This window comes from Bos mutus, chromosome 2 (assembly GCF_027580195.1).
Source record: "Bos mutus isolate GX-2022 chromosome 2, NWIPB_WYAK_1.1, whole genome shotgun sequence".
Taxonomy (NCBI): Eukaryota; Metazoa; Chordata; class Mammalia; order Artiodactyla; family Bovidae; genus Bos; species Bos mutus.
Window position 1 is genome coordinate 22,840,048 of NC_091618.1, and position 18,209 is coordinate 22,858,256.

At 38.1% G+C, this 18,209-nt stretch overlaps 1 protein-coding gene across 7 annotated transcripts in view; it reads left to right on the forward strand.

The window, feature by feature from the left end:
* DOCK10 (dedicator of cytokinesis 10) overlaps positions 1 to 18,209 on the forward strand; it is a 304,771-nt gene that overhangs the window by 137,977 nt on the left and 148,585 nt on the right. For all 7 annotated transcript variants that reach the window (XM_070385816.1, XM_070385833.1, XM_070385802.1 and 4 more), the window contains exon 3: positions 5,567 to 5,656. In XM_070385816.1, coding sequence (XP_070241917.1) covers positions 5,567 to 5,656 — 90 coding nt within the window. The remainder of the gene's footprint in view (positions 1 to 5,566; positions 5,657 to 18,209) is intronic.

The window sequence follows — 18,209 nt, forward strand, 5'->3', positions numbered from 1 at the left end:
ATAGGAAAAGAAACTTCTTTTTTAGACTCTTGACAGTGGCCTTTGGCCGATTGAGAAATGGCCGCTGTGTGCTTGGAATGATGACTTCTGCGGTCCCCAGCAGAATGGTGGCTGTGACAAAGCCACAGAGATGACCCACTACAGAGTAGAAGGAACCAGAGCGTGTCAGGGCTGCAGTGGAGGATGTCTGAATGTCATGGACCTGAAACTACACACACAGGCCTGCATGTCTTGTTTCGTAAATAAAAGGACAGTTTTTATTTCCAAATGCCTAATCTCTGGACAATAGGCCCCTTATAAGACTCTACCACCAGAAGAGGAGCTTGGCTGAGCGCCAGTTGAGTCTCAGCTCCGTCTCATGCTATTGAGCTCTACTAATTGTCGACCAGAGGGTTTATAAAAGAGAACAGGAAGTCTGTTGTGGCCAAGGCAATTTGTAGTGGTCTGAAAGCATCTAATTCTCAGAAAAGAAATTCTTTGTAGCCATGTTAATACCCTTAACAAATATGACTCTGTATACTTTTATTCTTATTTGATCAATTTATTTTTGCTTCAACAGAGACACATGAAAGAAATTAAAAATGAGCAAGATGGGGATAAGGGGTGATGAACAAGATGGGGATAAGGGGTGAAGAGGTACAGACTGTTATGTATAAACTAAGCTACAAGGATATATAATACAATACAGGGAATATAGCCAGTATTGTGTAGTAACTATTAAAGGAATATAACCTTTAAAAATTGTGAATCACTATGTTGTCCACCTGTAATTTATATAATATTGTACATCAACTGCACTTCAATTAAAAGTGAAGAAAAGGAATTAAAAAAATGAGTAGAAGCTCTCCAATTCTTAAAGTTGAAATTTTATGGAGGCCTTCTGCTTTTTCAAGTAAAGTCTCCAATATTATGGCAAACTATAACTGAGGTCAGTAGTGTCTTATTCTACATTCCTTTTCTTGTATCTGTGTACTCTGTACAAGGTATTAGATTTGCATGTTGTAAAATATTGTTGTCTATTTCTCATGTGGTTACATAAGAGTGGCTCAGCTCTAACTGCCTTAGTAAAGAACTGACATCATCTCATATCTAGAGGTCATCAGGAATCATACATAACCATCGTACATATTATTAATTTTTATTACTCCAAATTCAATGAACTTCCAATCATACATCAAGTGTGAGCATTACCCTATGTATTTGGGGCCCTAATCTTTACTCTGGTAACATCACAAATCAAATAATCGTGTGATTATCGTTACCGGAAACCCAAGCCCACCTTCCAGAAACCTACTATAAAGAAAAAAAAACAACTTCTTAAACCAGCTCACTATTCACTCTATTGAACTATACCACAGAGTACTGATCTTAGTGGGACAACAGGCTTATGGTATAACTAAACAGGAAACTAAACTGCAGGTCCCTTCACTGTCCATCAGATTTAGAGTATTTTAGAGAAGATATTATTTTTTTAAAGGCGAGAAATCAATAAGAAACTGTTGTGGATAATGAAAAAGAGGAGTCTTGCTTTAATACAAAAATTTTATTATAAAATAATGATTGAAATATGGAAAAATTTTTGAATTAGAGGAAAAAAAATCCTTAATCTTGCCAGTAGATCACAGTATGTAATGTTCCCTGGAAACCAATCAAGTTACATTGTGTATCTGCAAATTATCTGTCCAAACAGGAAAGAAGTTATCCCCAGATAATTGAAATCCAGCAATAATCCCCAGAGCTCACTTCAGGCACGGATTCTCATCTTCTACTCCAGCCTCAATGGAGTTTGTTTACTGTTTATTTTCTAACAGAGTAAATAACATAAAAGAAACAATTTGAAAGAGGCAATTCAAAAGGAATAAAAATGTAAAATCTAAATAATAGTAAGTTCTACATTGACTCCCGAAATGTAGGACTTACTATGAAAATGCAAATTCGTGAAGTGTTTCATACTTTGGGGGCTTCCCAGGTGGCTCTGTGTGTCTATGTTAGTTGGTCAGTCATGCCCAACTCTTTGTGACCCCGTGGACTATAACCCACCAGGGCCCTCTGTCCATGGATTTCTCCAGGCAAGAATACTGGAGTGGGTTGCCATTCCTTCTCCAGAGGATTTTCCCAACCCAGAGATCAAACCCATGTCTCCTGCATTGCAAGCAGATTCTTTACTGTCTGAGCTGGATGGCGCTAGTGGTAAAGAACCCTCCTGCCAGTGTAGGAGGTACAAGAGACCTGGGCTCAGTCCCTGGGTTGGGGAGATCCCCTGGAGTAGGAAATGGCAACCCACTCCAGTATTCTTGCCTGGAGAATCCCATGGACAGAGGAGCCTGGTGGGCTACACTCCATGGGGTCACAAAGAGTTGGGCACGACTGAAGCAACAGCACACACACGTTGGCCCCAGCATGCTTCACATAGGAAGTAATTGTTCCCTGTATGTGTATCTACACTTGGCTTGAATCAATAGCCATGGCCTCTGAGCACTTCCAAACTTCCTTCACACACTACAGTCAAATCCTGGGACAAACACACTGACAGAGAGGCTCTTTATCTGTTTCAAGATGAGCTTTTATTTTTGCCATATGATGTGTCTTTAATATAATTTTCTCATTATTTTGTATCCCTTGATCATGTTACATTCACATGACATTCTTCTTCTTTCAGGGTCCAAACACCATCTTCCCAATATGCACATACATACATGCACATCCACACACTCATTCACTCACAGATATACTCACATACCACACTCACTCACATGTGACACACACTCACCATGCACATACACACACGCACACTGTCAACTACAGCCTACCTCCATGCATGATCACACAGACACTACACACACACACCAGACACACATCACACACACATGCATTCACACAGACATACACAACAGGCAACCACAGACACATACCCCACACACTCAACAAGTAAGTATTTGAGCACCCATCCAGGCACTGAGGTTATAACAGTGAACAAAACAGACCAGATTTCTTTCCCACCAGGAGCTTATATCAAGAGTAAAGAAAAAATTGAAGAAAATATGAGCCTAGGATTAGAAGATGAGGAATGATTCTGCCCCTGGTGGCAGAGCTGCAGTTGCCATTGTGAACTCAGAAGACTAAATTCCCTGGACCCCTCCCCTTCCCGTTCTGTGAAAGTAAGGACAGATTTTGAGACTCTCATCTACTTAAATAATTAGAAGGAAAAATGCCCTTCATCTGTTGTTGTTTAGTCACTAAGTCATGTCTGACTCTTCTGCAACCCCGTGGACTGTGTAGCCTGTCAGGCTCCTCTGTCCATGGAATTCTCCAGGCAAGAATACTGGAGTGGGTTGCCATTTCTTTCTCCAGGGGATCTTCCCAACCCAGAGACTGAACCCATGTCTCCTTCATTGCAGTCTGCGCTTCATCTAGAACAGCTCACATGAATCCTGAAAGTGAAAATGTCAGTAGCTCAGTCATGTTTTACTCTTTGCAACCCCATGCGCTGTAGCTGGCCATACTCCTCTGTCCATGAGATTCGCCAGGCAATAATACTGGAGTGGGTTGCCATCCCTTCTACAGGGGATCTTCCTGACCCAGGGCTCGAACCTTAGTCTGTTATGTCTTCTACATTGCAGGCGGATTCTTTACCATCTGAGCCACCAGGAAATTGTGCTATATGATTTGTAGGTTTGACAGTGTACAAAATAAAAGATCCCAACTGTTGGTACCATGTATGCTAACAGACTCATCATCCCAGCACCCCTGTAATCACCAAGGAGAACAGAATAAAGGAAGCTGGTGGCTGAGGTTGCAAACTCACACGGCATCCCATAAGATAAGATACAGAAGAAACAATCTATGCATTACATTTTAAATGTTTTCTTTGAAGAGATACTTTATCCTTTTAGTTGATGTATATTCATTTAATAAAAATTGGTTTGTTTAGCTTAAGTTGAAGATGTTTTATTTCTATGAAAATAAAGACACCAAAAACATGACTTATTTTCTTCAAGGTCTAGATTTACTGAATCCCCTTTATTCTCTCCCACTCTATCTGTGGCTACACACACGCAGCTTCTGAAAGGCATCAAATTTACCCTGTGAATATTCAGGAGATTATTCAAAGTAGGATTGACATATTGCTGATTTTATAGGTTTTCTTTTTCATTTCAAATGTATTTTATCATTAGCAGCAACAAAGGTACCAATATAAATAGTCAAAATATACAGATGCCCAAATTTTTGTTTTCTCCATGGAATGAAACAGCTTAGAATTGTGAGCTCCACAGAGAAAACAGTGGTCTGTAATATCATCGTCTTCCATTGTATATTGGGAATACATCCCAAGATGCCTAGTGGATGCCTGAAAGTGTAGATGGTACTCTGTAAATACTATTTTTTCCTATACACGCATACCTGTGATGATGTTTAACTTATAAATTAGGCACAGTAAAAGATTAACAAGAGTAACTAATAGTAAAATAGAACAATTATAATAAAAAATATGTGAATGTGGTCTCTGTCTCACAATATCTTCTCATACTGTACTCACCCTTCTTCCAGTGATGATATGATAAAATGCCTAGGTGATGAGATGAAGTGAGGTTAATGATGTAGTGACATAGTATTAGGCTACTATTTATTGACCTTCTGACAATAAATCAGAAGGAGGGTCATCTGCTTTAGGTGATCCTGGATCCTGGAACCCTGAGAAGATCAATGAGATAAGATAGTGGGGGCAGGCAGAGGGGAGTGGCTTGAGATACCATCATACGTCTCAGAACAGAACACTAGAAGTTTCCATTTAATATTTTTGGACCCTGGTTAACCACAGGTAACTGAAACCACAAATAAGGAGGGACTAACTGTAATGCTCGGAGAAGGCGATGGCACCCCAGTCCAGTACTCTTGCCTGGAAAATCCCATGGATGGAGGAGCCTGGTAGGCTGCAGTCCATGGGGTCGCTAAGAGTTGGACACGACTGAGCGACTTCACTTTCACTTTTCACTTTCATGCATTGGAGAAGGAAATGGCAACCCACTCCAGTGTTCTTGCCTGGAGAATCCCAGGGACAGGGGAGCCTGGTGGGCTGCCATCTATGGGGTCGCACAGAGTCAGACATGACTGAAGTGACTTAGCAGCAGCAGCAGCAACTGTAATGCTCCCTGGTGGCTCAGACAGTAAAGAATCCACCTGCAGTGCAGGAGACCCAGGTTCTATTCCTGGGTCGGGAAGATCCCCTGGAGAAGGGCATGGTAACCCACTCCAACGTTCTTGCCTGGAGAATTCCATGGACAGAAGAGACTGGTGGGATCCGGTCCATGGGGTCGCAGAGTCTGACACAACTGAGTGCTACTGACTAATGCTTTCATGCTTGAAACTGTAATGCTACTAATGGTGATCAAAAGAGGTATGAATCTTCCCTCGTAGAGAGTAAATTGCTAAGAACTATGGAAGTTTCTGTCTTCTCTTATCCTCAAATACTGAGATCTAATACACTTTCTTATTGTGTCTTGGGTATAGTGGTCTACACAATGCTTTCAAGTTAGAAGATTTAATTCCCTTTCCTTGTTGTTCTCAGACCACCACAGTATCTTGGGACATCCGAACCTTGTATTCAACAGTGCCTGAAGATGCAGAGCACAAAGCAGAAAATTTACTGGTGAAAGAGGTAAATGCAATGCTTCCAATCCATTATTTTAAAAAGTTTTGTTTTCCCCTATGTAGTTCTTAATGCAACTTATTATTTTTGCTGTCTCCCTCTCTTTTTCAATAGAGAATTCCAACTACAGTTGTTAGTTAATGTCTTTCAACCTTTATTACTTATTTCCTGTGAATCATTTTTCATTGTCTGGTGACCATTTGAGTTCTGGAACTTTTAAATTTTGTTTTTACTTAATTTAGATCCCCACATTGAGAAATAATTGAGTATTCCTAACAAAAAGATTTAATTTTATTTTACTTATTTGGATTGACTTATAGGAAATGCCATATTATGTGAGAATTTTGGATAACAAAGTTTTTAAGAGAGATATTTCTTTCAAGTATTAACTATGGAAATAGTTAATGACTTCACTGGTAGCTTAGTGGTAAAGAGTCTGCCTGCCATTGTAGGAGACGCAAGAGACACAGTTTTGATCCCTGGGCTGGAGAATCTCCTGGAGAAAGAAATGAGAGACCACTCCAGTATTCTTGCCTGAAGAATTCCATGGACAGAGGAGCCTGGTGGGCTATAATCCACAGTCACAAAGAGTCAGACATGACTGAGCACACACACACACAAAACCATTTGGAAAGGACTGATAAATTCTGTTGGTGTGTAGCATCTATCTGCATTTTGTTGGTGTGTGTGTTAATCACTCAGTTGTGTTTGACTCTGCAGCCCCATGGACTGTAGCTCGCCAGTCTTCTCTGTCCGTAGAATTCTCCAGGCAAGAATACTGGAGTGGATTGCCATTTCCTTCTCCAAGTTGGTATAAAACTGCTTATTCTAGCCCGACTACAGGCAACTTTGGGGCAGGGATTGGACACACACTTAACATCTGTTTCTCATTTGTTTGAAAGTGAAAATGAAAGTGTTAGTAGCTCAGTTCAGTTCAGTCCCTGAGTCACATCTGACTCTTTGCAACCCCATGGACTGCAGCATGCCAGGCTTCTCTGTCCATCACCAACTCCCAGAGCTTACATAAACTCATGTCCATCAAGTCAGTGGTACCATCCAACCATCTCATCCTCTGTCATCCCCTTCTCCTCCTGCCCTCAATCTTTCCCAGCATCAGGGTCTTTTCAAATGAGCCAGTTCTTCACATCAGGTGGCCAAAGTATTGGAGTTTCAGCTTCAACATCAGTCCTTCCAATGAACATCCAGGACTAATCTCCTTTAGGATGGACTGATTGGATCTCCTTGCAGTCCAAGGGACTCTCAAGAGTCTTGTCCAGCACCACAGTTCAAAAGCATCAATTCTTGGGCACTCAGCTTTCTTTATAGTCCAACTCTCACATCCATACATGACTACTGGAAAAACCATAGCTTTGACGAGATGGACCTTTGTTCGCAACGTAATGTCTCTGCTTTTTAATATGCTGTCTAGGTTGGTCATAGATTTCTTCCAAGGAGCAAGTGTCTTTTAATTTCATGGCTGCAGTGATTTTGGAGCCCCAGAAAATAGTCTGACACTGTTCCTATTGTTTCCCCATCTATTTGCCATGAAGTGATGGGACTGGATCCCATGATCTTTTCTGAATGTTGAGTTTTAAGCCAACTTTTCACTCTCCTCTTTCAGTTTCATCAAGAGGCTCTTTAGTTCTTCTTCATTTTCTGCCATAAGGGTGGTGTCATCTGCATATCTGAGGTTATTGATATTTCTCCTGGCAATCTTGATTCCAGCTTGTGCTTCATCCAGCCCAGCATTTCTCATGATGTACTCTGCATAGAAGTTAAATAAGCAGGGTGATAATATGCAGCCTTGACGTACTCCTTTCCCAATTTGGAGCCAGTCTGTTGTTCCATGTCAAGTTGTAACTGTTGCTTCTTGACCTGCATACAGATTTCTCAGGAGGCAGGTAAGGTGTTCTGGTATTCCAATCTCTTTAAGAAGTTTCTATAGTTTTTTGTGATCCACACAGTCAAAGGCTTTGGCATAGTCAATAAAGCAGAAATAGATGTTTTTCTGGAACTCTTGCTTTTTTGATGATCCAGCGGATGTTGGCAATTTGATCTCTGGTTCCTCTGCCTTTTCTAAATCCAGCTTGAACATCTGGAAGCTCATGATTCACCTACTATTGAAGCCTGACTTGGAGAATTTTGAGCATTACTTTGCTAGCATGTGAGATGAGTGTAATTGTGTAGTAGTTTGAGCATTCTTTGTCATTGCCTTTCTTTGGAATTGGAATGAAAACTGACCTTTTCCAATCCTGTGGCCACTGCTGAGTTTTCCAAATTTGCTGGCATATTGAGTACAGCACTTTCACAGCATCATCTTTTAGGATTTGAAATAGCTCAACTGAAATTCCATCACGTCCACTAGCTTTGTTCATAGTGATGCTTCCTAAGGCCCACTTGACTTCACATTCCAGGATGTCTGGCTCTCGATGAGTGATCACACTATCATGGTTATCTAGGTCATGAAGATCTTTTTTGTATCATTCTTAGGTGTGTTGTTGCCACCTCTTCTTAATATCTTCTGCTTCTACTAGGTCCATGACATTTCTTTCCTTTATTGTGCCCATATTTTCATGAAATGTTCCCTTGGTATCTCTTATTTTATTGAAAAAAATCTCTATCTTTCCCATTCTATTGTTTTCCTCTATTTCTTTGCATTTATCACTGAGGAAGGCTTTCTTATCTCTCTTTGCTATTCTTTGGAACTCTGCATTCAAATGGGTTTATCTTCCCTTTTCTCCTTTGCCTTTCAGTCCTGTCTGACTCTTGCAACCCCATGGACTATAGCCCACCAGGCTCCTGTTTCATGGGATTCTCCAGGCAAGAATACTGGAGTGGGTTGCCATTCCCTTCCCCAGGGGATCTTCCCAACCCAGAGATCGAACCTGGGTCTCCAGCATTGCAGGCAGATTCTTTACCATCTGCACCACCAGGGATTGAATGAATAAGTGTAGCCAGTCCTTGCTTTACAGAATATGCAGTGGTAACATTTAGCCTAGCACAGATCACACTGAAAGTAGTGGAATCTAAATGCAATCTTTAATCCTAAGAAAACAGTGTATCCCAATTAGGATTTAATAAAGGTACATAAAATAGCAAAACCCTTTCTCAGCTTTTAAGCATATTTGTATGAGTAGAAGTTTATTAATCAGATTATTCCTAATCATACATATTTTATGTTGGACCATTCAGTCCACACCATCTTTGCCATAGAGTTGTCTTTTTCTCCCCAATTCTGTCATTTCATATTTATTTTCTCAAAGTTCACATTAAATCACAACATCTTCTAAGAAGGTGATGAGAAAAAATGAGTAAAATGTCATTCAGAAAACATCAGGATATCTGATTATACTGTTTTCACATTTACTAATAAAAGTATGACATCAGTACCAGAGTATTTTGTTTACAGTTACCTTAGAGGAAGTTTCTGTATCTCGTAGGGCATCATTGTTTTTTGTGTTTTTGTTTTTAAATAAGCTGGTAAATCATTTTCTGCACAAGCAAATCAAAATCATTGAGACCAAGTCTACAAAAGTCCTATAGTAAGCATGTGTTAACTTAGGTATGATTTGAAATATTTATGATGTTCAAATTCCTAACAGGGAATATTTAACTAGGTCTTTTATGTTTTCTTTACTAAACTATTGTACTTTTTGTTGTTGTGGCTCAGTTGCTCAGTCATGTCTGACTCTTTGTGACCCCATGGACTGCAGCACTCGAGGCTTCCCTGTCCTTCACTATCTCCCGGAGTTTCTTCAAACTTATGTTCATTGAGTCAGTGACACCATCCAACCATCTTATCCTCTGTTGCCCCATTCTCTTCTTGCTCTCAATATTTCCGAGAATCAGGATCTTTTCCAGTGAGTCGACTCTTCACATCAGTTGGCCAAAGTATTGGAACTTCAACTTTAGCACCAGTCCTTCCAATGAATATTTAGGGTTCATTTCCTTTAGGATTGATTGGTTTAATCTCCTTGCTGTCCAAGGGACTCTCAAGAGTCTTCTCCAACACCACGGTTAGAAAGTATCAGTTCTTCAGTGCTCAGCCTTCTTTATAGTCCAACTCTCACATCCATACATGATTACTGGAAAAATCATAGCTTTGATTATATGGACCTTTGTCAGCAAAGTGATGTCTCTGCTTTTTTAATACCCTATCTAGTGTATTAAATACACTTCCTTCTTTAAAAACCTTTAACTTTGTTGTTCAATTTATTTCCACATATTTTATACTATTGTTGCAAAATTGTGAGTAGACTTCTTTTCTTACTATTTATTGCTGATATTTTTTAAAAGCTACTGATTTTCAAATTTAAAATTTCTTTTTTTCTAATAAGTATATTGTTTCCTTAATTTTTGTGTTATTATCTAATATCTCTAAAACAATATTGAATAATAATTCCAATCAGGCATCCTGTCTTATTCTTGATTTGGTGTTTTATGATAGTTTCAGAGACAAAAGAAATGTCTAAGAAAGGTCTTTCTGGTCTTAATCATGTTTAAGAAGGACCTTTCTTGGTCTCCACAGTGTTTATAAAGACTGGATACCCAGTGTTACAAAATTCATATCCAGCCTATTGACATAATAGCTTTTTTTTGCTTGAATTTAGTGCTGCAATAGAATTAATAGGTTACTGTCCTATGAAAACATACTTGTGTTTCTGGTTTAAACTTTCTTATTCAAGTTGTATTTCTACCTTAATTCTTTGCTGCATTAGAATTGCTAATTTTTTTCAAATTTTTGCATTTATATTCATGAGTGAAATCTGGCTCTAGTTTTCTTTTATTTCTTTGGTATTAGAGAAATGTTAACTCTTAAAAATAGACATTCTCCATCTTTCTCTGCCTTCTGAAATTAAAAAAAAAAAAAATAATAAGCCAGTGAAAGCAACCAAGTATTTGAAACAGACCCAAATGCGTATGGTTACTTGATAACTGGTAAATGTGGCACTTCAAATTCCTGGTGAAGGGTGGACTGTTCTACAAATACCACTGGGCTATCTGTTTTGGACAAAAGTAGTTAAGGCTGTATCTAACAGTACATGTAAAAATTAATTCCAGATGAATTTTTAATATCTTAATTTCAAAAGCAGAAGCTGTAAAAACATAGGAAGACATTTTAAAATGAAGAGTTATGAAAAATACATGCATTTAACAAAGTCTTGAATTTTTATGATGAATGGTGCCATCAATAAAGCCAAAGAAAATGGTTAGAGAATTTATTCACAACTCATATATCTTTTCCCACACTCCCCCACAGACATTCCTAATACACAAAATTCTATAAATTAATAAGAAAAAGGTAAATAACCCAAGAAAATATGAGCACAAAGAAAGGAGCAGGAAATTCAAAAAGAGCAGGAATTTTAAGTTGGCCCAGAGGAATGTAGAATTGCCAAGCTACACTTGTAATCATAGAAATACAAATTTAAAAAAAAATGATGTATAATATGTGAATGAAGAAATGAGAGTAGGCATATAGGGAGACAAACACTATCACATAATGCTTCTAATTTTCACATGTCTGTGGCATTTAGAGATACTCAAATGTGTATAAATATGCAGCATACATTTTAGAAAAACAAACGCTAGAATATAAAATACAGTTACAAGCATGAGTACAGTGTGCATGCATGCATGCTCAGTTGCTCAGTCATGTCCAACTCTTTTCAACCCCATGGACTGTAACCTGAAAGATTCCTCTGTCCATGGGATTTCCCAGGCAAGAATACTGGAGTGGATTGCCATTTCCTTATCCAGAGGATCTTCTCAACCCAGGGACTGAGCCCGAGTCTCCTGAATTGGCAGGAGGGTTCTTTACCACTGAGCCACCAGGGAAGCCCAATTTGTAATATCAGCTGATATAAGTGGGGTTGAATATGTTTTGGCACATCTACATTTTATAATAATAAGTAGGCAATAAAAATTATACACATTTAACTGCATTAACTGGAATGCCCAATGTATAGATTCTGTATTGTTGTGGTTACAAATTTTTTTAATAAAAAATATTTTGAAAAAGTTAGAGTATATCTAAAAATACTGCCAAAATTGGAAGCAACGTGAGTCTATTCCCTAAAATTGTCTCCAAAAGTTAAAATCCAACTGTATACTTCCAGTCATTAGGTAGTCACTTTAGAGACTTCATCACCCTAAACTTTTCTGTTGTAAATCTCAGGACAGAGCATCTGTCTTGACAGTGTGAATGAATCTTCTTACCATGTTTTTCCCACCCTTGTGGATCTAAAGTAGAAGAAAGTGGAAGAAGCCTGGGAAGAAACTCTTTTATTCCCTGCTAATTTTTCCGGATCACTAGCAGTGAAAACCCTGTGAAGATCCCCATAGTTGTACTTGTTTTTAAGGATGGAGATAAAGAGAAAACTTATGCCTTGGGATAGAAGACAAACATCACGTGATGATAAGGGAATATGAATAGTCAAGCCTGGGGACAGTAGATAAAAAGAAAGGGGTCCCTAAAAAGCTGGGTTAAGACTGAGAAATAACCCCAGAGAAGTAGGCTGCCAAGAAGTCTTGACCTCAGTAGCTAATAGCTGCTGATCGTCATTGACTAGTTACTTTGGGCCAGATATGCTTTTCAGGCCTTTCCTTGCAATAATTACAAACATACGTTTCATCATCATCATCACCTTCTAATGACAAGGAGACTTTCATAGAAAAATTAAGGAACGTGTCCAGCATTATACAGCTGGGAATAGACGGGCCGAGCATCCCAGCCCATGCTGTCCGGCCCCTAGCCTCTTAACCACGATGCTGACTGCCGTGTGTGCTTTGCTATAGCTGCCCTCTGGAAAGAACACTTGCCTCAGTCTTCGCCCTAACAACCCCCTGTAGCTTTGTAACCCTGATGCCTGTAGTTATTGGACCATACTTGCAAAATACTGACTGAATTTTTCCAACCAGAGTAAGCCAGCCCTGAAGTGAATTCATATTGCCATTTTTGTAGGATTTTGTAGAAACATGTGTTCCCCTTACAGTGGCTGCTGTATTGCAGTAAGCAACCTTTCTGATCCACCCTGTGCTCAGTTGCCCTGTTGCTCCCCAGGCAAGGATAAATACCCTGATTGCTAGGCAACAAATTGGCATGAATCTTATTTAAACACCCCAAGTTCAACACTAATGTTGCATTCTGCCTCTCTACACTCTACTTTTGACAACTCTGAGCCTCTTAGGAAAGGCAGTGAGCATTCTTTCCTTTTTCAAATCTTGAATAACTTTGTGCTTTAATAAAATGAGCAATCTCTTCCTTTACTGTTTAATCTGTTATTATTTCTTTTTTGTGTCTATGAAATGTAAGGTTAAGTATTCTCCCAGACAAGAGTATAGGTGTACTTCACATCCACTAAAGCACTTCACAGTTATGTAAAACTAACATGAGTCAGAGTTCGGCAACATTCTATATATAGGTTAGATATGTAGGTATATATATGTATATATACGTATATATATATATGTAGAGAGAGAGAGCACTTTATGTTACAGAACTGCTACCTCATTTTAAACCCTACAAAGCAGGTTCTGAATGATCAATAACTTGCCCACTCTCACACAGAGTGGGAATTAACACCATGCTTTTACCCACTTTTACCTCTGACCCTTTGAAAAACACCTTTAAATCATGCTCTTAATATCCTGATCTAATGGGGCTATTTTCACTGTGTACAAGGGAATATATCCTTCATTTAGACAAAGATTTCCTCTTTCTGCCTCAGTTTCTCCATCTTTAAATGATATTAATAATCCCAATGCCATGTTTCTAGAAATAAATATAGCAATAGTATGAAAACACTTGGAACATAACTGGGAACCAATGTCTTTATCTGATCCTCATAAATAGCCTAAAATCAACATCTGTAACCATAAAAATTATAAAAGACTTCCATGATAAAACAAGCACCACTTCCTTTCACTGGAAGGTCAGGGGAGCAATTAAAGGGATCTATAAATAGGAGGCAGACTTCTCAAGCAAAACTTTTACAGCAAAGTTTTCATTTTAATGTACACAAAACATTAATTAATGCTAAGCTCTTGGTTTTGTCTCTTTTAACAAAGAAGATGAGCAAGTAGAGAATTGAGAATAATATAGTGACTCAACAGGGAGCAAGGGTCCCGGGACCACTTCATCTGAATAGCTGGGAAATATAGTAAGTACTAAAGCAGCCAGTTACTCTGCCAGCAAAGCCTTTTGTGATTTCTAGAAATCAACCTGCATCAGGAGTAGACTAACAATGAAGTGAGGCATAAGTCATGAATTCAAGAATCCAAGTCTCACTTTGGTCAAGACATAAAACACTGATAGATTTAAGAGTCGTGGAAGCATTAAAAGAATAGAAGCAAAATATCTATATCTGCATCTGTATCTGAATATGTATACACACACATACACAGTGATTATGTACTGTCCTCATCCAGAAAGTACTAAGTTACTGAGGCAAGGAAAAGTTCAGATTTTTAAACAGGGTTTCCAGACCAGCAATAATTGAATTTTCCAGGGAAAAAAAAAATTATAAAAGAACCCAAGATTGAATAGGGAAAACAAACTAGATTCAGAGAAGACAGAATAAATGTCATTGAAATCGCTAGGCTTCCATAGAAAATGCACAATAAAAACCAGGAAAAAGGTGATTAAGATCAGAGCAGACACTAATTTCACATAGGCACGGAGTGTTCTGCAGAAAGCCGGAACTGCAGGATGTTCATGGTCACAAACACCCACAAAGTTCTTTAACTAGCTAACATCTACAGAGTCTGCCTTAGAAGAGAATAAAGGCATGAAATATCCCCCAAGATTTTTTTGGCCATGGAGAAATTCTGCTTCCCCCCTGGGTATCTTGAGAAATGTGTCTCAGAAATGCCGATGTAAATCTGATGGAAGAAAATCAACAGGAATTGGGGACATGGTAGAGTTCAAGCCAGAGAGACTATTTTAATAGCCTAGCTGGGTTAAAGATCTGTACTAACATGTGGCAGATAATGGTGATAATGGTAAAGAACTGTTAAGGAGATAGAATTCACAGGAGTTGGTGATGGAAAAGAGAGAACTGTGTTGGCGATGATGCCCACATTTCTGGCTTGGGCTATTAGCTTGATAGTTGTGTCAGTAATTTAAATAAGGTACCCAGAAGAAAGTGCAGATTGCTCAAGCAGAGATGGATGAAGAAAATAAGATGACATCTCTGGGTGACATGCAGAGCAAGAGATTCAACAAGATACATACATAGGTCTCAATATAGTAGGAAGGGGTGGGCTCTGGCTCTGGCTTTAAAAATGGAAACTCTGAATCTGGAAGAGCTTGCCCAGGAATGCCATGAGGCAGGTCCCTGAGTGACATTCCCATGTAAAAGGCTGGGAAAGAGAGCCCAGCACAAGAAGTGAACCAGTGGACCAGGAGGTAGGAAGAAAACAAGGAGAAATGATTTCTCAGAATCAAAGAACTGTCAGTAGCGAGAGTGAGGCAATGATATAAAACACCAATGACATGTCAAGATTGGGTAATTCACTGGATTTGGTAATTGAGAGTCACCAGTTGTTCTTTAACAGAGCGGTTTCATAAACTTTGATCACAACCTGATTACTGCTGGGTGAACTCTGAAGAGAAGCAAAGTGTGTTATCTTGTCAAAGAAAGTATATGTTTGTCCCTTTACCTAGGAAGTGCCTTGAGAGTAAACCCAGTAAAAATATTAGAACTCTTCAGGTACAACACTGAATCCTGAAGTTAAAAATAGTTCAGTAGACTGTTAAATTATGTACCAAAATATTGAAAATGAAATTTCTTTCTTTCCTTCTTCCTCTTCCACCATCTGGACTCAGATAAGTGGTATTCAGTTAATTCACAAGAAAATTATGAATAGTCAGGATAAAAGCTGCATCATGTTGAGAGAAGATTTTAAGCAACACGGGTCCTAGCATTTCAAGAAAATTATGGGGAAAGGGAGATTAGCCTTGATTTTAAATGTATTTCATGCAGTGTCCTTTTGTTAACTGAAAGAAATATATCTAAACAAAATGAAATGCATCTTGTCAGGCAATTTCATTTCTTTTATGGTTAAAATAACTTTATATATTTTGTCTTTAATTTTGAACTGTATATTGTGTACTTTTGATAAAGAAACCATTCTTTTGACCAAAATGCCTTTGTACTTTATACAAATAGTTTGAATCTCATATGTAGAATAATGTGCCATTAAACTTACCGAGAAATAAGAATAAGTCTTTCAATAAATAATTCCAGGGTTTCTTTGCATGTATAAATAAATTAAGTAAAAAAATGAAAGCTGTTTTCTGAATCTGAAACAAGGGGCAGAAAATGAGTGGTTCTAATGTATTCATTAACCTTGGACCAGAGCATAGTAAGAATGGTTTTCTTCAGTCTAGAACTAGCTCCTCTGCTGTGACATCAGGGGTACAGGCACAGTTTGTAGTGCTGGAAAAGACTCCTGCGAGTCCCTTGAACAGCAAGATCAAACCAGTCAGTCCCTTTGCAGACAGACGCTTTAACCTCTGAGCCACCAGGGAAGCCCCAATCTTAAAGAAAATCGACCCTGAATATTCACTAGAAGGACTGATGCTGAAGCTGAAGCTCCAGTACTTTGGCCACCTGATGCAAAGAGCTGACTCATTGGAAAAGACCCTGATGCTGGGAAAAATTGAGAACAGGAGGAGAACAGGGTGACAGAAGAGACGATTAAATAGTATCCCCTCCTCAATGGACATGAATTTGAGCAAACTCTGGGACAGGGAAGCCTGGCATGCTGCAGTTGATGGAGTCGCAAAAAATAAGACACGGCTTAGCAACTGAACACATTGGGGGAAACACAACTATAAAAAAGCCTCTCCAAATTGCAAATAATTCATAATATTTTCTTAATAACAGTAGTGCAAATAAAAAGATTTTTGTTTCTCTTTGAAGAGGCTCTTAATTCATTAGTGAAGGTCTTGCTGGAGGTTTAAGGGAATCTATATTGTATGTACTTTTATAAGTATTTTTAAAAGTACAGCCACATTTATTTTGCAACTTCAAGAATTTAATGGAAAATGATATCAAAATCTGTTAACCTGTATATAGGCCTAGTTTATATAATGATTTTTTCTGGTCAGAATAAAATGGATCACCCAATTTTTTTTTTTTTTTTTACACTAAATGTATGATAGTAAAGCTCAGTGATAAAGAATCTGCCTGCCAATGCAGGAGATGAGGGTTCAATCCCTGGGTCAGGAAGATCCCCTGGAGAAGGAAATGGCAACCCTCTCCAGTATTCTTGCTTAGAAAATCCCATGGACAGAGGAGCCTGGCAGGCTATAATCCATGGTGTTGCAAGAAGTCAGACACGACTGAGTCCACACACATACACACATACAAAGATAAACATACGAATGTCGATTAAGGTAAATTCAAATTAATCTACTGTTTAGTGGCATTAGGATAGAATGTATATGGAAAATGCAATTTAAAAACAATGAAATCAAAATTTTTTGTGTTTTACATTAACCACTCTGAAGAAACGTATTTCCTAGTGTTCAATTCCCTAGAATAGTAGTCTTGTTTCCAAATATGCAGGTGTTAGTCACTCAGTCATGTCTGACTGTTTGTGACCCCGTGGACTGTAGCCCACCAGGCTCTTCTGTCCATGGAATTCTCCAAGCAAGAAAACTGGAGTGGGTTGTCATTTCCTTCTCTACCAAATATGCAAAATGGTTCCAGTTCTAAATTGACTTCCTGTAGACTTCTTCACAATGAGAGTCATCCTATGTTTGGTGGTAAGTGAATAAAGACAGAACTATAAATCAGAGACCCTGGAATATAAAAATAAAAAAAAAGATTCTTCATAAGTTTGAACCTAACATTTCAATTGCATTGAATTACAATATAATTTTTGAATTATATGAAAAGAATGATTAACTCATAATTTTATCAAAGGTTTTGTTTGTTTGTTTGTTGTTGTTGTTATTTTTTAGTACCATCCATTTGTTATGTCCTGACAAAATACTTGGGATAGCTAGCTGGAAAATTAAAGTGTATTCCCCCAGATTAGGCACAGGTATGACTTATGAAAGTCTTAATTTTAAAGTTTGTTCAGTTGCCTTAATGCAGCACATTTTGAAAAGAAAAGCCAAATACCTTGATTCATTTTCAGTTTAGAATCAACCAAGACAGCAGTTTAGGCAACTCTATAATTCAAACAAAATAGTTTAAAAATTATTTTCACTTATGGTTGGCCTTTGCTATGATATTCTGTTTTATACTGTACGGGCGTATTTATATACATAGCAACATTATCTAATATCAAATAATATTTTTAAAAAACCAGACTCAAAAAACTATTAAATAAGATTCTATCATGACTTCTGAAATTGAGTCAGATCTATAGTCACATTTATTTTCTCCAAACTCATTTCCATTTCTCTCTCTAGAGTGTAGGATAAGTTTTAAAAGATCGTTTGCAGTTCACCTTATTTTTATAGTGCAGAAATTAATGATTTAATTTTAAAGGAATATACAATGTGATCCACTTAAATTTTAAAAGAAAATACCTTTTCCTTTTT